This window comes from Macrotis lagotis, chromosome 2 (genome assembly GCF_037893015.1).
Source record: "Macrotis lagotis isolate mMagLag1 chromosome 2, bilby.v1.9.chrom.fasta, whole genome shotgun sequence".
Classification (NCBI taxonomy): domain Eukaryota; kingdom Metazoa; phylum Chordata; class Mammalia; order Peramelemorphia; family Peramelidae; genus Macrotis; species Macrotis lagotis.
The window spans coordinates 174,229,116-174,249,781 of record NC_133659.1 but is presented as its reverse complement, the minus strand read 5'-3'; the positions used below and the strand labels follow the sequence as shown (position 1 = coordinate 174,249,781).

General features: G+C 39.1%; 1 protein-coding gene across 2 annotated transcripts; it reads right to left on the bottom strand.

Annotated features, from left to right (window-relative positions):
- Positions 1–13,033: 13,033 nt before the first annotated feature.
- On the bottom strand, positions 13,034–17,422 carry SRSF1 (serine and arginine rich splicing factor 1). Of its 2 annotated transcripts, XR_012475839.1 has the most exons (5): positions 16,752–17,422; positions 16,096–16,283; positions 15,392–15,564; positions 14,487–15,173; positions 13,034–13,552 (listed from the first exon to the last, which is right to left on the bottom strand). XR_012475839.1 is itself a non-coding variant. In XM_074223630.1 (4 exons), exons 1-4 carry the CDS (start codon positions 16,943–16,945, stop codon positions 14,979–14,981), a joined length of 750 nt encoding a protein of 249 aa, XP_074079731.1. In that variant the 5' UTR covers positions 16,946–17,422; the 3' UTR covers positions 13,034–14,978. The 2 variants fall into 2 exon arrangements, 1 of the variants encoding a protein (XP_074079731.1); XM_074223630.1 differs by having other exon boundaries at positions 13,034–15,173.
- Between the last annotated feature and the right edge of the window lie 3,244 nt (positions 17,423–20,666).

The following is a 20,666-nucleotide window of genomic DNA, read 5'->3' as shown; positions in this document are numbered from 1 at the left end:
CTTGTGCTGATACATGGCATCAGCGCTTCCTGGCGATATTAAAATTATTTCCCTATTAGATATGGTGCTAGTGATTGGGAAATAGAATTAAGTAAATATCAAATTTCTGAAGCAGTTCAAGCCATTTCTTCCTTCTAGTCTTGTTCTCCCAATAAGAGCCAATAAGGTTTTTTTTTTTTTTTTGCAAGGCACCCAAGGCCACACAGCTAGATAATCATTAAGTGTCTGAGACTGGATTTGAACCCCAGTACTCCTGACTCCAAGGCTGGTGCTTTATCCACCACACCACCTAGCTGCCCCAGGGCATCCTTTCTTGGAAGGAGTTAAGTAGAATAATGCTAACCTCATGAAGGACACTGGTGAGATCACTACCTCCTATTTTTGACTCCTGAGTAGATAACTGGGAGAGAAAAATCCAGTGTATAGGCAAAAATTAAGCTCAGACCTCTAGCTGAAGAAACTAAAATCAGTTTTTAAAAGTACCAAGAAATTTAATGACTAGAAAACATGTCCCAAAGGTGCAATTTTGGCCTTTGTATAACCTTCCCATTACTTCACATTCTAAATCTAGGGTACAAGGCTTGGGAAATATCACTTAGTGGACAAAGGTGTAAAACTTGGTTAGAGTACCAATGGGGTCAAGGTTGTAATGTCAATCCCTGTACAGATCAATAGCTCCTAAACATTCCCACCAGCTATCATCCAGTATCTCTGTGCCCTTTCTCAGGCAAACTTGTCTGCACACCCTACCTCTACTTTTCTTTTAAATTGTCTAATCTAACTTCCAAACTCTTCAACTGAAATTATTCTTTCTTCTGAGTTAATTCAGTTTTCTTCCTTCTTGATTTCTATAAAGCATTTGACAATTGATCATCCTCCTTCAGAATGCTCTCCTTTGTATATTTGTGACACTACTTTCTGCAAAGTTCTACCTTTCTGACCACCAGTCTTCCTTTGCGGGAGAATCAGACTGTTATCAACTAAGTGTAGGTATATGCTGAGATTCTGTTCTGAGCCCTCTCCTCTACTTTCAATTGGTGACTAATCAGATCCCATGAGTTTATCATACTTGTATAGATGACTCCCAAATCTGTATCTTTAGCCCATGTCTCTAAAGAAACTCTGGCCCCTTATCACCAATTATCTATTGAACATTTCAAAGTGATGTCTTGCAAGCAGGACTGAATATGTTCAAATCAAAACTTACTGTATTTTCCCATATACTCATCCTTCTGCCATTATTGCCAAGAATATCACCATTCTTCTAGTCACCCAGATTCACAATCTGTGTCACCCCACATATCCAATTAGCTTTCCTTATCTTGTCCCCTTCTCTCTTCTCACAGCCACCAGCCTAGTTCAGGCTGTCATTACTTCTCACTTGTATTATTGTAATAGCCTATTTGGACTCCTTGCTTCAAATGTCTTCTCACACTAATCTAGTCACACAGCTGCCAAAATGATTATACCGAAGCACAGGTCTGACCTTGTCATTCTCCCATCTCCCCTACTGAAAAACTCCAATGGCTCTTTATTCTGTTAAATATAGATTCCTGTCTTGCATTTAAAGTTCTTCAAATCCTAACCTATTCCTACCTTTCCAGTCTTCTTTACACATTATTCCTTTTCACATACTCCATGGGATCTAGTTATATGGCACCTTGGCAAAGACTTCCCCCGTACCTGGAACACCAAACCTCTGAATCCTTAGTTTTCTTCAAAACTCAGTTTATATCACCTTCTAAAGGAGGCCTTTCCTCATCTCTATAGCTGATGGTACCTCTCATTTGTATGTAAGGGCAAGGATATTCTGTTTTTGCTTCCTTATGACTTAGTTTCTTGACCTATAGTAGTTACTTAATGCCTGTTGATTGCTCTAAAGTTGAAGACAAAATCCCAAGAGCAAAGTGAGGTGTGGGTGACTACCACTTACTCCCATAAGTCTCAACATACATGAAACACTCTATATACAAACAGAATACTATTTCCTGCTTATTTCTACTGCTTATACTTTCACTAGGCAGTGAAGTAGAGCAGTGTATTAGAATAGGTAACTCTCCTCAAAGGCAGACAACCCTGGGTGTTTCACTGGGGTCTGGTATATGCACAGATAATCTATTTCTCCAAAAGGTTAGGGAGCCTACTTACAGAACAGCTGAGATCATATAATAAAAACCCTCATGTGATCTCAGAGCAAAGATTTTCTGTATCCAATTCTGGTCTGCAAATCACAAGGTTAGAAGCTTCTTTGGATTAAGCTGTATAGCCTGTGCTGGGGGTTGGCTTCAACAATGTCCTAGTTGGTTAGTCATTCTCTTGTAATATATTCTAGAATCTAGTGATTCCTTTACCAACATCTAATGAGACAATGCTGTAAGGGAAGAACTCTTAGTGGCTTCATGAAATAAGCCTTGGTCCATGGCTTTGTTCTTTTCCACTTTAGATGAAGGGATTATAGTGGACATTCTGATGTTTGGTCTTTCAAAGTGTCTGGATTTTACAGTAAGTTCAACACTGGTTCAGAGGGGCAAAAAGTGTCCTTTAGTATTTGGTAATCATCTGTGAATTAGGTGAAACCAATGCTATGTAAAAAAGACCATTCCCCAGAGTGGGACAAGGGATCACATATGCATGAGGTATTGAAGGTAAATGTTTACTTCAATGTAAACATTCCTTTGTAAAGACTAAATGATAATGGTTAAATGGAATTGGGGTGTTCATCAACTGGGGACCTAAGAGTGATTTAAAGTGTGTGACTTTAGCTGATGGCAATAGACACTAACTTCGAGCCTTTTAGACTAGGTCATGAAATCTGGAGTGAGAAGTATTAAAACCAATTAGGTCACAGAATGGGAGGGGGTCTTCTGCTTAGCTCAAGCAGAATATTTGGTGGGAGTGGGATGGATTGCCTACTAAAATTCTACATAGCCCTACCCGTGTCAACCATTCTTAGAAGTCATAGATCCACTGTCTGTGGTTATAGGATTTGGTACTCCCCAGACCTCCCTCTATAGATTCTCATCTATTTTAAGTTTGTGATTATTTTGGCCTGGGTAACCCCAAATACTTTGAAGTAGAGTCTGGGGAGAAAGACTGGGTCAGAATTGGAGAGGTCAGAGGGGATTTCATATTTAGTGTTTCCTGACTTTCTAACATCAACTGAACTCAGTTCTGCCAAGTAAGAGTGAAGGCCAGGGTTTGACTTGCTCTACTTCCAGTTGGGGTTTTTCCTCTATTTTCTCTCTCCATTCATCTGCTTCCTTTTATCTTTTCTTCCTTCTCCCTTTATTTCCTCCATGCATGTTGGACCATTGCCAGTGATTTTGACCTATTTCTTGACACTGTACTTGGATGACTCTGGAGGAATGGGGCTGATGACTTTGCATAGCTCTGCCTCACATAAATCCAATTAATTCACTTACAAGTCAAGACATCACCCTCCTATTATCATTGGTCCTCTTCAAGAATGGACAACTTTCCTCCTTACTAGTTTCCTTTTTCCATCCAGGTAGGCCAAGATAGTAATACTTTCCTTGTTGCCAAGCCCATTCACCTCTATGGAGTAGACAAAAGCCAACCTTATAAATTCTTGTTTCAACACATTTCTTCTGTCAGGAATCAGATGATGAATGCTTAGAACAGATGGTAAAAAGCCAATCTAGTCAAACATTTGAGCACTTACTGAATGCAGTACTGCATTTTACCCTTTTTTAAAGTTTACACATGTTGGCAAGACAACATACTGAAAACAACAGAACTTTTCAGAAAGGCAGGCAGAGCAGTGTAGTAGAAAAGGTACTTTCCTCAAAGGCAGACAACCCTGGGTTTGAGTATTGGCTCGGAACATTTCAGTTGTATGACCTTATCACTTTGTTATTAGAAGCCTTAAGTTTCTTCAGCTGTAAAAAAACAAACTATTCATGCTATCTACATTCTGGTGTTGTGAAGATCAAATTAGATGTACGTGAAGTTCCACAGTTAAATAAACCCAAATATTAATGCATGTAAATTTGAAACATTCACTTACTATTTTAGAAGCTTGGGTTTTCTATAAAAACCAGTCCTGTATATAAAAGTGTGTTATGATTCAGAGCAACCTGAGTATCTCTAGAATTAGAGATGCTAATTCAATTTTTAATTTTTTTAGGTTTTTGCAAGGCAAATGGGGTTAAGTGGCTTGCCCAAGGTCACACAGCTAGGTAATTAAATGTCTGAGACTGGACTTGAACCCAGGTACTCCTGACTCCAAGGCCGGTGCTGTATCCACTATGCCACCTAAGCTGCCCCTAGAATTGGAGAAGTTAATATTTCTTATGGGGAAATTCCTGATTTCCAGGGATGGGAAAATATTCTCTTGATCCCGTGCCTTGTGAACTTATTCTCCCTGTGGCTTGGGACATAATCCCTACAGAAACATCCAAAACCTGTGAATCACATGGATCACATTCCAAATTTTCTAAGGAGTCCCATGTTAATTTGGTAAAGAATGAATGTAAACATAACCCTCATGGCTGTAAGCAAATATCAATGAGCCATTTCAGAAACACCTAGAAGACTGATACAGAAATGAGGTAATCAGAGCTACAACAATTTATCTATCTATATAGGGTTTTTTGCAAGGCAGTGAGTGGAGTTTAAGTGGCTTGCCCAAGGCTACACAGCTAGGTAATTAAGTGTCTGAGGCCATATTTGAACTCAGATACTCCTGACTCCCAGAGCTGCTGCTCTATCCACTGTGCCACCTAGCTGCCCCAACAATTTATATTTTAACAAAAACAAAAAATGGAACTTGGACTTCCAAACTCTGATTAAGTATGATTCCAGAAGACCACTGGGGAAGAATATTATTTGCTTTCTAATAAAGGTGGTCACTAGATTAATTTTTTTTAACCAAAGTTCTATTTTGCTTTACTATCCATTTGTTAAAATAACTTTTTCCTCTTTTGGGGGGGGGGTGTAGGAGAAAGAGAAAATATTACTTGAAAAGATTAAAAAACAAGATTGGAATGACTCTGAAAATTGTGTTATAAGGGTAGTCAGGGAAGAAAAGGCAGGGAAGAGGTATGACATTACAAATTTGAACTCCACTCAACTGGCTCAGAGAAATCACTGTCAGTGTGACCACATGGACCTTACATATACTTGAATCTTAGTGCTGCCGCCACCTGCTGGGGTTATCTAGGGCCAGTGTATGGATGGATCAGGCAGGCCCTGGTGATGTGCCTGATAGTCTTCCCTGGGGTTAGTTTGACCATAAGGGTCATGAAAGGGCTCCTTATTAAGAACAGAGAACTGGCTGTGCATTGCCCTGAGTATATCCACAGCTAGACATTTCTTCTCTTGCTACTGGGCTCTATGCCATTCCCAGTCTACCCAGGCTTAAAATCTCCTCCAGCTGAAGTAGAGTTCCTAGTTTTGAGAAGGAAGCATATCAGAAACAGGACCACAGAACACCCTGGTGGCACCAAGTAGATATTGCTAGTATTTTAAAAGCAGTTCAAACACATGCACTTTGTAGGAAACAGATCCAAGAGGAGTGCTGGAATTCTGAGGTATGACTATATACTGCTACTAAACAGGCCAGTAAGTTCATTATAGGGAACAAGGAAGATACCAAATGCTCTGCATCAGATCAGCTGCAGACCTCACATCCTAGGTCTGCATTTAATTTCTATCTGCCTGGCATTTACCAACAATAATTTCCTGAAAATCTTTAGGTGACATTGCACTTGACAGTGGATTAATACACAAAAAGGATGTGATTCTTGTCCACAATATAACCTACAACCTTAGGGAAGCAAGACATCAATACAGGAAATAAAACTTCAAATTAACATAAGCAGATGACAACTTAAGTGCAATGCACAAAAGGTTGTCCTTTGGAGTCATTAAGACCAGTGATCCAATTTTACCACTGATATAGTAACTGCATCACCACGTCATTTAAACTCAGACAACTCAAAACCATAAACACTATTACTGCTACATAACAATGAAAAATTTCAAACTATTTCTCCAAATGGATGAAATACTTTGCAAAAAACTGTTTCACAGCACCTCTTCAGCATGGATTCTATCTCATTTATAAGTGGTTTATGTACTTTTCTCTTTACAGCCTAGTTAGGTAATCATTTTTTGGATGAGAAAACCTTTTTCAGGTGTCATTTATCCAGTTTTAAATTCACATTGTGACTAGTGTTTAATTCAGTATCTTGCAAGCTAAAGTTAATACCACCTGTGAGTTTATTCAAGAAACTCTGCTCATAAACAAGCAAAACATCTTATTAAAACAGGAGCATGATAAAATCTGGGCTGTTGTCATTTGGAGGATTTCCTAAAGTAAGCTGATGCTTTTATCAGGATAAAGGTTAGGGTTCAAGGCAAAAGGGTAAAAGGATGACTTTAAATGGTTCTTTTAAGCAATATATTTCCCATAGTCCCTATTTAGAGGAATTTCATTCAGTCCTAGAAAGGTTAGACTTGGGACTGCTAGGTGGCACAGTAGATAGAGCACAAACCCTGAAGTTCAAATTCAGCTTCAGATACTTAAAACTTCTGCTGTGTGACCTTGGGTCAAGTTGATTAACATCACTCCTTTCAAGAATAAAAAAGCTAAAGAAAAACTATTGAAAACATCTCAAGGGCAGCTAGGTGGTGCAGCGAATGGAACACCGGACCTTGGAGTCAGGAGTACCTGGGTTCAAATCCAACCTCAGACACTTTTTAATGAACTTCATCAAGTCAGTCATTGGGGTCAAGGCTGATGAAACAATACAGAATAAAATGCTGCTTCTGCAGGAAGCCCTTAAGTGAGGTCAATGTCAAAAATACTCATAAAAAAATTTTGTAGAACTGAAGATAAATAGTCCATCAATTGGGAATGGCTAAACAAGCTATGGTACATAAATGGAATAATTGCAATAAGAAATAATACAAAATTTAGAGTTCTCTCAAGCAGAACCAGAAAGCAAAATGGGAATAAAACTTAAAGTTTTGTAATTTTAATGCTCAAACCTGGTTTCAATAAGAAATTCTCCCCCTTCTCTGCAGGTGAGGTGTTATGATTAACTTCAAGACTTAAGTTGCAAGATTTAGTTTTTGTTTTTTTTTACATGGGATGGGTTTTTAAGGTAAAGGAGAGGGAAAAGGACATACTTGGAAATAAAACAATTTTTAAAAGAAAAAAGTGAAAAGGAAACAAATTTGCTTCACAGTTCTTGATTAATGTGGCCCAGATACAAAACTTTAACATTTTCAAAAAAAATTTATCAGGGGACTAGTATGCCTAGGCGACATGCTTGGTGTTTTAAAGATTACAAGAGGGTAAAAAACAATTCTCCAGCTTTAAGGAGCTTTGGATTTGTAGTGTCATGTTATTAAAAAAAAATTAGACATTCGTCAAGTTCCAACTACAGGTACAAAAAATTAAAAAACACAGAAAAACCAAATAGTCCAGTCTTTTAGATTTTAAGAGACAAAAAAGCAAATTTATAATTTCCATAGAAAGGATTAAATTAAGCAGGGCAGTTAAATGACACAATGAATAGAGTCAAAATAGGCCTCATTTAACTGTGTGATTTTGGGCAAGCCACTTAACCCCACTGCCTCGCAAAAAAACAAAAAAGGCAATTAGTTTGGGCAGTAAATTCAATCTTATTGTAGAATTGGAAGCACTAGTATTTTATAGAAGTTAGCAATTTTGTAGGCAATTTAAAAAAATGGAGGGAAGTTTGGAAAAAGTGATCAGTAAGTACATAGTGCAGAAAACCAGCTGATATTTTTTAGTACTTAGCCAAGGAGAAACAATTAGGTTTTTTTAAAAAAGCAGTTAATGTTGGGAAAAAATAGATATACAAATATGCAGATGAAATCTTAAAACATACCAACAGGTATGGGATCCAGAATAGTGGATTCCAAAATCTTTTAAAAATTAAAATGACAAAAATTTTGTTCTAGAAAGCAATATGGAATTAATGCAAACAAAATGACAATTTTTTGACTTAGATTCCATTTTTAAGTATAAGCCTCCAAATATTTATAGCAGTACCTTTCGTAGCATCAAAAAATTGGGAACTAGGTACCTATCAAATGGGAGAAAGGAAAAAAAGAATTATGGTACACCAAGTCAAGAAAACTATGCTTAAGAAACTTGGAGACATAAATAGGGATTCTTACATATAAACTAATGAAAAACAAAGTAGGCAGAGGTAGAAAAATCATACAACTAGTAAACGGAAAAAAAAAGACGAACATTATGAAATTAGAGATGAGACACCTCCTTCCATATTCTTGCAAATCAGATTCCATAGGTGTGGCATAGTGAAAATGTTGATTTCCCTTCCCCCCTTTAGTTTTCTCTCTGAAATTGTGGTAGAAGGGATGATTTTCTGGGGCAATTTGCTAGAAGAACAAACAGGTCACTTTAAGAGCAAAGCTATCAACAAAAATGGTTTCCCTAACTTCCCAGTCACTCTTAAATGATGTAATCTGGTTCCCATCTTGTTTTTCCATTGTGGACTTATCACTTGGTAAATGCCAAACTGTATGTTTTGATTAACTTCTCCCAGTTTCACTGAGTCAAGGTTCTTCCACCTTTTATCTTGGATCTTAAGATTGTTCCTGGTCCACAGACTTAAGATTTTAAGTTATGATTGCCATCCCATTATTTCCCCCACCCCATCTCTTAAGCTTTTAAATCCTACTTCTTCAAATGTCTCCATATTCCCTTTTTCATTTATAACCTTTCCATTAATTTCTTTCAAAATGCTTTCATCTCAATTTTAGAAAATTGTTACAAGTGCAAGGTACTGGAGATAAAGATACAAAAATTATAACCTTCCTATTCTATGAAGGAAAGAAATGAAGGCGGCAGCTAGGTGGTGCAGTGGACAGAGCACTACCAGGCTTGGAGTCAGGAGTGCCTGGGTTCAAATCCTGCTTCAGACACTTAATTACCTAAGCTGTGTGGCCTTTGCTTTGAAAAATCTAAAGCCACAGTCTAGCGTGGGATAACCAAACTCTGGAAATGGATAAGCATTATCTTGCATTTCAGTTTTCCCCAAGCTCTTTAAAACAAACTTGTGTTAAGACAAACTGCTCTCTGTGGGGGGTGGGAAGATTAGGGGAAAAGTTATAAAACTCAAAATAAATAAAATCTTTAATAAAGCGAAATGGATACTTTTTAGTACACTAAGTAGCTGTAACTGGGTTCAAAAGTGGGAAAAGGCATATATATATATGTAAACAGAAATCTGCTTTTATCATAAACTTGCCACATATTCCTGTTTCCCCCCCCTATGTTCCTATACACATTTCTATTTGGAGAATTGAAATTCACTAACCACCCTTGGGTTGAGTATCTGCATTTAAGTTTTAACTTATGTAAACATAAGTCATAATGTTCATTCTTTACCACTTCAAAATAGATTTGTTATTCCACCTCAACTCAAACTCGCGACAGTTAAAATTTCGTTACAATTAAAGCTGCTGAAAACTTCTACCTTCAAGTTTAGATGTCCCCCCTTTCCATACCTTTCATCATGGCTATATTCCCTTAAAATATCTTTAGATGGTTTTTAGATAATTCATTAGGGATTTTTCAAGAGTCTTTTCTGAGAAGAAATTCAGCAGTGGTCAAATGATTGTCAATAGACCTAATTCTAGATTAAAGTGGATATGAAATTGTATGAATGACTTTACAAAAAGGAAAAAAAAAAAGACCAGTGTATTTGGTTTCAGGCATCCAGTCTTGAATCTGGTGAAGCTACAGTACTCACCTGAAGGTTAGTCATTGACTAACCAGACATCCTTATGGTCCTGAAGAGGTTTCTGTCCAACTTCAAATCATAAAACAAATTTACCAAATGTCTTCAAAAAAAAAAAACCTTTTATAATCAGATAAAGACCAATTCACTCCTTAAATTCCTTCTTCATGGCATTCTTGAACCCATCACTCCTAATGCAGTTTCCTCATAGCAACAGGTAGTTACAAAAGTCTAACTGCATTAGACTTGCCCAAAGGCATTGTGGAGAGCTGACTCAGAACTAGTATTTTAAGTTCATATACAAATAAAATACAAGATGTGAAGAGAAAATGGTGGTAATGACTATTCCCTTTGCTTCTATTCAGTAAGCAACATTAGAATGGAAAACCAATTTTACTTCTTTTGAATAGAAAAAGCTTTTAGAGAAAGCATTGGCTCCCCCTTGTGGCTTGGGGTGCATCTCTACATTAAATTGTTCTGAAAGTAATTCCAAGATATTAAAGTCCTATTTCCACAGTTCAGATGACTAATTTAAAACTATGGCTATGGTCCTAGCTTGAAATAGAGAATAAACATTTGAACAGTAATATAAAGGCAGATGATAGGATACATACATTGGTATTTCATGCTGATGAGATATTAATGGAACTGAATTCTCTTTGTAATGTACTAAAATTTGATGAGTTGTTCCTCCACTTATTCATTCAGGTATTGCAATTTATCTCTTTCCCTAGGACCAATTAAGTTATGCCATAGTTAAAAATCACACTTTCTAGCTATATCTGAAGAGCCAATCTTTGTTACAGAACACCTAGCACCTTATTATAGGCAAATAGGTAATTTATAATTTGTCAAAAGGGAAGCAAAACACTTTCTCCCCAAAGACTCAATATCTAAGAACTGTCAGGCAATTTTCATAGCTGACAAGAAACACCTGCAAAACTGCTTGGATTCATGCAACAAATGCTTGTTTCAAATGTTGAAAACTTCTTGGGCCCAAGCATAAAACAGAAGTTATTTGATATTTTTCTCCCAGATTAAAAAGCCAACATACAAGACAGATTTTCCCACCATTAGATAATTCCATCTAAGGAATACAAAAATCTGACATGTGGATGTCAATTTCACAAGTAGAAATCATCAGCAGTGACCAATAACATCGTCTATATTTTTTCTAGTCAAGAACAAAGCAATGCCACATGGAAACAGGAGGAATTGATTAACATCAAGTTTTTTTTTCTCTCCAGGACTTTTTAAAAACTCCAGATTCCAAAAACACAGGTTATAAAGGGGTTGTGACCTGACCCCTTGAAGTTCATCTAAGATCAGAATTCTGGAGTTTAGGTTGAGGTTTGTTTTGACAGAAGAACCCCCAGCAGACTGGGAAAAAAGATTGGTACTTGGGATAAAAACTTATTTTTAGCTAATTTAATGACAGTAAAAATGGCCCAATAAAAAAGGGCATTTTCAAAATGTAGAAAAAAATTTATAACTGATGCCAGCTTCATTAACTCAGGCAGTCACAAGTAGATACCAAATGTTTTCACTCAATGCTCACACAAAATGTTAAATATGAAAAGTGTAAATTATCAATGGGAATGAAAAGAAAATATAATAATGAAAGGCTAGGGTACTTCAGCACACCAACTAGAACTAGTCTTTAACATAGGCTAGTCTTAAAATGGCTAAAGAATTGTTTTCTAAAAAGAGGCAACTCACTTGAAATCAACAACATACAAGTACAAGATAAAATTTGGACCATAATCAAATTAAACTTACCTTTTAAATTTCCAGAAGGGCTGTAACAAGGTGGGCAGCTCTCAGGCAGATGTGAAAAAAAAAATGCTTCTTAAAAGAAATGTCTCCTAGGTTAGAAATGTTGGGACTAATTATAGCCTCCCCAGCAACCCAAGAACAGTTCATTCAGAGGCCAAGATCAAGCTTTTATTCATCTAGTTTAAGTGTTTTAGGCTAAATTGAACATCTTTAATTTTCATCAAGTTTTAGCTTTCCATTTTTGACTGCTCTGATGACATATTTAATTATTAAACTTAAGTTTCACTTTAAAAATCTGCCTTGAACTGACCTCAACTTGTTATGGTATCAAAGGGATTTATTTAGAATGGAAAAGCTATCATTGGAGAGGATTCCTTTGTCTACTTGTTTGTTTACAAAAATTTCCACCCACATTCTCTCCAAATAGTAATCTGATGATGCTTTCTACTCCTTTCAACTTGGAAACTTAAATAGGTGCTAACCAACCTTTATTCAGTTGTTCAACTATACCTTAAGTTTCCTTTCAGGAATGTTCTTCAAAGTTAGCAAAAGGAAGCATGGTGGCCCAATAGAAAAAGCCAAAAATTTGGAGGTAGATCTTGGGATGGAATCTTGGCTCTGCCACTTACTACTTGTAATATCAGACAGATTAAGATTGGATTACTTTAAAGCCTATTTCTAGTCATTATTTTCAAATGATAGAACATGTTAAAGGTCTGATGACAGCTATTATTCATAAACCTTTGATTCTGAAGGCATCATAAAATGAAGGTTTGGTTAAATACCACTGGGATTTATAAACTCAAGATTAACTCCCTAAGGAAAAACTAGCCAATACCTTACCTATCTTGGGGATACAAGTATAAGAAAATGGTAGGTCTTGAAACCTAGGTCTTATTTTAAAAATTCTAGCCTACCTCCAAGTAAAATTCACGAACAGTTCTAATGCTCTTCAGAAAAAGTAAAAAGAAAAGCTGCTAGCCAATGTCAAAACTGTCTGCCAAGGCTGACCGGTAGTAGTTTAATTTACGAAAAGTACAACTTGCAACAAAATACAGCCTTTTATTTTCAACTTTGTGATTTTTCAAATGTAAAACAAAACTTTGTAATGTTTTAAAAGACCAAGGTTGATAATGATGAAATCAACAATTTATATAAAGCAATATCCCAGTAAACTCTTATGACTGCAAATCCCAGGTAAATAAATGTTTAATTTACAGTAACCATTTAATAATCTACTTAATTATCACTTTTAAACTAATAAGATATTATCTCACTAGGGCTTCTCATTAGTCAGAGCCTATAATTTTCCACCATGTAGCCCTTTCAGTGTAACTACAGTAGGCAAAGCAAATTTTGAAGTAGTCTGAAATTGCTCAATTGTTTAAAAAAATATCAAAACCCATGATATCTGGTCAATTTGAAATTAAGATTGCTCATCAGTTTACTGAAAAAGTTCCTGTCTCACATCAAGATGAAAAAGGACAACCATGCAGTTTTTTAAAAAATGTTTTTATTTTTCAAAGAAAAATGGCAATAGCCAATTGGAAACCTACTTATTCTTCAACTCCGAATTTGTTTTTTTTTTTAATTTAGAAGTGACTTACTGATTTACTATTTTACTTTAAACAAAACCCCCCCTTTTCCCCTTTATATGTTTACCATCTACTCGTGCTGAATCCTTCCAAGGAGATTGCTCCAGCGTACCTCTCCAGGTCCTCGCTTTGCTCCTTTTACCAAAAAATGCAAAACACAATTCCATCGTGCATCTTAAGGGCTCCAATCGTCAAAAATAGGAAAAAAAATCTTTGGAATAGCCAATTAAGTTGAATAAAAAAAATCCACACGAATGCGGTTTGGTTGGGGCAGGAATCCACTCCTATGTTCCTGGTAATCTGATCCCGCTCCATGAATCCTTGTAATTCATCCTCCCTATCCTATCCACATTATGATTTGAATCCAATGATCCAGCTCCAAGGATTGGGATCCAGTGAGCCCTCTCCAATCCAAACCTTTATAACCAGCAAAACCAAAAAAGAGGAGGCAAAATGTTAGATACTGTAATCAAAAAAAGGTTTCTGGGGAATGATGAGTTATGTCTGTCATCAATTTAATAGATGTACATCAATAACTATCAATTCCCCAAAACAAGCTTTTGAATGGTGAAGTTCAGATAAATTTTAGAAACTTAATTATCATAGAGACTAATTGGAAGAAGCATTGTATATTTACAGGTCAACTGATAATGCCAACATTTGTTACTGTACAGTGTATTACAGGTTTTGTGGTTGCAAAAAGTTATGTAGTTGAAAAAGTTTACTGCTATAAGCTACCCACCTAATTCTAAACTAAAGCTAATGCTCCCAATCTGCAATTTAATCTGTAAATTAAAATAAAATTCTGTTTTAAAACATATCTGGGAAGGGTGAGGTGAGACTTAAGCTATTATTCCCAACTAGGTTATCTACACCAACATTTCGGAGTTCTATATTTTGCTTTCATTTTGATGCTTAAAAATGAAATAGCAACGCTATATCAGTCACACAGAGGACATGCAGATTTAGCAGTATTGATATTATACTCTATCTGTTTGGAATTTAAGATACCCTGTACCCACATGTACACCAACAGCAGGTTACATTAACAGTTGTAACTAAGCATAGTGACAAATTAAGTCAGTCCTTCCCACATTAGTCCCTACTAATACAAACAAAAAAACAAAAAGGGGGAGCAAAATGAGTCAAAATTGTATAAATGGGCAATGTAATCTTTGCCACAATTGCCAAGGTTTTAAGGAGCAGAGCAATTGTAGCTCAAGGTAACTACAATATAAAACGTTTGCAGATGTCTTATGGTAGATGTAAATACTCAAGTTTTAACCACTGCCTTCTAGTATAAGGTCAATACTGCCAATTTCATCTGTGACAATAGCACTTGGAGTCATACCATTGCCTCCATTATTGATCTGATCCTCCTCAATCCTCCTTTTGACAATCCTAAAATGATTGAAATGTGCTCCACAATCCTTAATCCAAAGCATTCTTAATCCATCTCTTCAGATATGTCTACAGAAAGACACATGAAAAGGCAAGATAAAACATAAGAATTCCCCCAGGTAAGACAAGATAACCAAACATTCCCAACATCCCAGTTCATACACACCATAGGAACACAGACATTTACACAGTAATATCACAGTCTGAAGAGTATGGGTAATTAAATTTAAACAATCCTGCCTATGACATCACTTAAAATACAATTTACCAAAGACATGAGGGGAATGTTGATGTTAGGAGCAAAGGGATATTACACAAGAATGCAATTCAACACCAGCCCATTTTGAATAAAACAGTTTGAATTAAAAAATGAAAGATTGTACTGAGTAAAGGAAAACTGTATACAACATGGGGTTCTACAAAAAGTGTCACCAATGATCTTTTATGTGCGAGAACGAGATCTACTATGGCGGGGGGAGTAGCGTGGAGATCCTCTGCTTCTTCTTGGGGAATAACTTCGACTCCTGCTGTTGCTTCGACTACGGCTTCTGCTACGACTACGGCTTCGAGATCGAGATCTTCCATAACTTGGACTTCTTGGTCCATCAACTTTAACACGGATGTAGGCAGTTTCTCCCTATTGAATAGACAGAACTTTCGATTGAAAGATCTATGTCTTCAAGGCATGCTGACTGAATACAGTGCCATAAAATATCAGACAGAACCAGGAATGTTATTTGTCTCCATCCATAAAAAGCACAGAACATTTTTGCCTGGGTCCTTACCTTTCAAGTCCCATTGTTAAGCCCCTTGTATCCAATTCAGGCCCAAAAATAGAGTAAGTGTATAACCTACCTCATGAGATCTAAACTTAGTGTTATCCAGTTTTCGAACTGCGTAGGTCATATCTTCCTTCCGAACAAACTCCACGACACCAGTTCCATCTCGGTAAACATCAGCATAACATACATCACCTGCTTCACGCATGTGATCCTTTAAATCCTGCCAACTTCCACTTGGAGGCAGCCCTGAAGCAAAATAATAAAAACTGTTAATACAAAATATGGCAGTTTTTGTCTTTTAAAGTTAAACATTTGTTTACAGAACACCCACTCAAGCACAGGTACTGAGGAACAAACGTGTATAGTTAAAAGTAACTAAGTACTTGGGAGTAAAAAAATGACAGGTTATTTGTAAAACCTCAGTTATGTTCTTATCAGTGGGTACTAATTTCAGAGCAAATACCTTCCCACTTTAACAGGCTAGGTACTAAGGCTACACAAATGTTCCCCATTTAAACAGATTTCTAGCAATGATGGCTAATTTTGCCAGCAACTCAAGCCCTTAAAGTTACTTGGGGCCCTGGAAAGTGATTTACTAGGCTAACAAAGCCAGTGTGTCAATCAAGACTTTAAAAACTTTTTAACTAAAAAACCTCGCCATCATTTCAGGAGCTGAATTGATCGGAACCATCACAAAAATGCTAAGGCTGATTCAACAACTTAATGTGTTTTTCCCTCCCAACACCCCTTAGCCTGAAAAGGAACAGGACAACTCACCAGAAACGACCACTCTGTATTCTGATCGCCTGGACGGGGGGCCATAGCGGCCTCGAGGGGCGCCGCCGCCACCCCCGCCGCCGCCACCCCCTCGGCCAGTACCCCGGCCACTTCGGGGAAACTCCACACGGAGCCGATATCCATCGTAATCGTAACCGTCACGCCCGTACACCGCGTCTTCCGCGTCCCTGGATTGGGGAAAATAAAAGAGCACACGGGCGACATGAGCTAATTCCGGGGAGTCCGGGGTCCGGGGAACTCGAAAGCGGCGGCCCAGGCTTGTTCGCACATGCGCACACAGTCCACGCGGGGGCAAGCGGAGGAGGAGGGATTCCGGCGCGGCGGCCCCTCCCCCCGGGCCACGCCGCGCGCCCGCGCGCCTCTTCCAGCGGCCCCACGAGTCTTCCCCCCGGTGCGGGGTCGCCTTCCCGCCCCGGGGCTGCCCGTCGCCGTCCGCGTGGCCCCGCCTAAGCAGGGCGCGGGGGGCCCGGCCGGCCGCTCCTCGCTCTCCCCCCTCGGCCCGTCCGGAGCCATGTGCTTGTCTGCTCGGAGCAGGCCCCGGCTCCCCCTCTCCAGAGGCTGCGGGGTGGGTCTGCGCCCTCCACCGCCTTCCATCTCCCCTCCCTGGCCTGCGCCGTCCCGGGCCTGCTCCTCACCGCGGGTCCTCGAACTCCACAAAGGCGAAGGGGGGCCCTCCGCGGCGGTTCTTGAGGTCTATGTCGCGGATGGCGCCGTACTTGTAGAACACGTCCTCTATGTCCTTGGTGCGGATGTCCGGGGGCAGGTTGCCCACATAGATGCGGCAATCGTTGTTCCCGGCCGGGCCCCGGATCACTCCTCCTCCCGACATGGCGGTAGCGACGACGAAGAAAGGCGCGGGCTGGAGAGCCGGAGTTCCCTCCCCCACCCTCCGCACACACACACTCAGCGGAGGAAACCTGCGAGCGACACCACGTCTCCCGCGGCTGCTCCAAAATGGCGCCCTTATCTGCCTGCTCCGCGCACGGATACGGGGGAGGGGAGGCCGAAGGCGGCCTCGCGGACACGCTGCGCACGCGCAGGAACGTAACGGGCGACTCGAGGAGGTTCGTTGCGCACGCGCGCCCGGCGTCACCCTCCGCGGCGATAGAACTTAAAAAAGTCCCGCGCCTGTAGGAAATAATGAGTTGCCAAACTTCCGTGAAACAAAGCCCAAGAACAGGATAAAAACTCCGAAAGGAGTTATCTTTAGTCAGGCCTACTCGTTTCCGTCAAGCCAAGTCGCTCTTCATAGGACTGAGGAGGCCGTGTCTTCTAGGCGGTTTGGCGCCTCAGGGAGGGCAGAAATAGGCCCGGCAGCCGGCAACTCCATCCCACAATTCCGCGCGGCCGTAACGGCCCTTGGCGGGAAAACGCCAAGGGGCGGGGACAGGAGTAGAGTAAAGCGGCGGGGATTGTAGCTCCCGACGTCGGCGCAGCCCTCCGGAGGCGGGGGCGGCGCGGCTGCGCGCGCACAGGTGTTAATGGGGGCCGCGTGGCAGTTGCCTTGCAAGCAAAGGGGCTTTGCCGCCATCTCTTGGCTCTGACGTCACTCCGCATCGGGAGAGGCTGAACCAGCCGACCAGGCCCCTCACTGCGCCGCCCGGCCCGGCCACGTGCGCAGCTGCGTGATTCCCTAGTATGGAGGGAGCGCGAACGTAAGCTTCTTGAGGGCAGAATGCTGACCCACGTTTTTTTCCTATTCGCCACGAATGAAATCAAGAAAATAAACACAACTTTGTGGCGCTGCATATGTTTATAGCAAATTGCTTGCCTTCTTAAAAGGAGGGGAGGGAAGAAAGGGTGAGAAAAAAATTGTAAAAAAATGTCAATCGTTTTTGTATGTCAGTGAGAAAAAGGAAACTCGAGTAGATTAATTAGTAAAGACTGTTAATAAAAAAAAAACTCTTCCATAATTCGGTGGAAAAAGTAAAAATGACTTTTACCTTACTTTAGGGGTGAAGTTTGAACTGGGACTTTCTAAAGAAAATACGTTGCTACCATATAATCTTTAGTTTGACAACAAGGGTTGTCATTTAGTTATTTTCTCATGCTCGTAACAAACATAATTAGGAAATGAAAAATAAACTGTACCCAAAAAACTATAGGGGATGGTAATTTAGAACTAGGTAGAGTTCAGTTTTTCATCTCTGTGTCCTCAGGTTCTATCCTAGGTACTTGAAACACATTTGGTGATTTTTTTTTCTTCAGAAAAAGCGCTAGGGGTTGGAGTGCAAAAATTCAAGAGACTTGCTTGTAAATCCTGGAACAGAGAAATTGAAGTCTCTCCATTCTTTGGTCTCAATTTCTCCAAATGTAAAATGGCTTTGGACAGTGATTTTACATTTATCAAATGCTAACTATGTTTCCTATCCTGGTGACTAACTTTTTTATAGCTTTCTAGCCTTTTTCCAAAAACTTAAAACTAAAGATAAGAAATTCAGAGGGGGGCCCTTATATATCATCTAATCCAACCCCCTAATTACAGATGCTGAAAACAAGCACAGAGAGGTTAATTAACAGACAAAATATCAATATATCATCTGATTAAGTACTCAGTACCAGCGCTGTGCTACAAAGATAGGAAAAAATAGCCCTTACCTTCAGGGAGTTTACAGTCTAATGTGAGTAGAGTCAGGATAGCCTGTAAATAACTATGTTCAAACTAGATATATATAGTTTATATTGGAATTAACCTGGAGGGAGTATTACTATGCTACTCCTGCCTCTTAAAGTTATTTCCATATGGGAAAAATTACTACCCTATTGGGAATGTGGTGACTGATATAGGGAGGGTTTTTTTTTTCTATAACATCATTCCTATAGATAATTACTAGTGAGGAAATAACCAACAACATTGTGGCACCTCATCAATCATGCAAGCATTTATTTAGCTCTTACTAGATGCTAAGCGCTTTGCTAAGAAATGTAAGGAGATCAACTGGGTAGCTGGAGAGATAATGTGCTAAGTCTAGGGTCATGAAGTTGCATCTTCCTGAGACACTTTATGATTGGGTTATTCTAGGCAAGTCACTTAATTTTGTGTGCTTCACTTTTCTCATCTGAAGAAAGAAAGGACAAATCACACCATTATCTCTTCCAAAAAATAAAAACAAAAATATAAACCCATAACCCTAAATAGGGTCACAAAAGAGGTGAAAAACAACTGAACAAAGGAGTATAAAGATAAAAAAGAAACAGTTCTTGACACCTCAAGGCCCTTAGCTTCAATTAAGGAGAAATAGAATTTTATGTATATATAAAATACAGATTAGTAAACAAAAAGTATATGTATATATAAGTATATATAAATATCAACATATGTGTATATATATATATATACATATATATATATAGAGAGAGAGAGAGAGAGAAAGAGCAATAATTTCAGAAAAGCTCCAGTAATGGGAAGAGAGATTCAAAAAACCCTCCTTCAATAGGGGGCACTTGAACTGAGCTTCAAAGGAAACAAGGGATTGATTCTTAGAAATAAGAGATAAGAAGAACCAGTACAAAACCACAGAGACTTGAATGAGAAAGAACAAGCAGAAGGACACAAACACAAGTTATATAATATAAAAAAAAAAATCTGTTCTGGAAAAATTGCCTGGAGCTAGGTAGTTTGCTATTGCATTGTTTCAGAATTATTTGGGATTTTCTGAGAAAAGATACTGGAGTGATTTGCCATTTTGCATTCTAGCTCATTTTACAGTTGAGGAAACTGAGGCAGGGTGTAGCAACTTGCCCAGGGTGACAAGATGAGTAAGTGCTGAGACTTAATTTGAATTCAAAGATGAGTCTTCCTGACTTTAAACTCTGAGCTAGAGGGTGAAGGGTTTTAAATATTAAACAATGGGAATTGGTCTTTTATCCTGGAGGTAGCAAGGAGATACTGCAACTTTCTTTAGGTTTTTTTTTTTCCTTCAAGGTTAATGGAGTTAAGGTGGCTTGCCCAAGGCCACACAGGTAATTATTAAGTGTCTGAGGTCGGATTTGAACTCTGTTACTCCTGATTCCAGGACTGTTGCTCTATCCACTGCACCACCTTAGCCACCCCTACAGTAACTTTTAATAGAGGGATTGGGAAGGATGACATGATCAGACTCATGAATTAGGAATACAAACTGGGCAGCTCTCTGGAAGATGGATTGTCTAGACATCTGAGACAGAACAGTTAGAAAGCTACTGCAGTAACCCAGGCAAGGAGTGGTGGCCATGGAAATAAAAAAGATTGGTGAGAAAGATGTTTTGGAGTGAAGATGATTGGCAACTGTTTAAATATTCCAGGTGAAAGAGAAAAAAGGCTTGAAGGATAACTAAGGTCAGGAACTTGCATGACTTAAAAGGATGTCAGTCTGCTTTAAAGAAAGAGGAAAGTTTGGGGTGGCGCAGGGGATAAAGCACTGGCCCTGGAGTCAGGAGCACCTGGGTTCAAATCCAGCCTCAGAAACTTAATAATTACCTAGCTGTGTGGCCTTGGGCAAGCCACTTAACCCCATTTGCCTTGCAAAAACCTAAAAAGAAAAGAGTTAAAAAAAAAAAGAAAGAGGGAA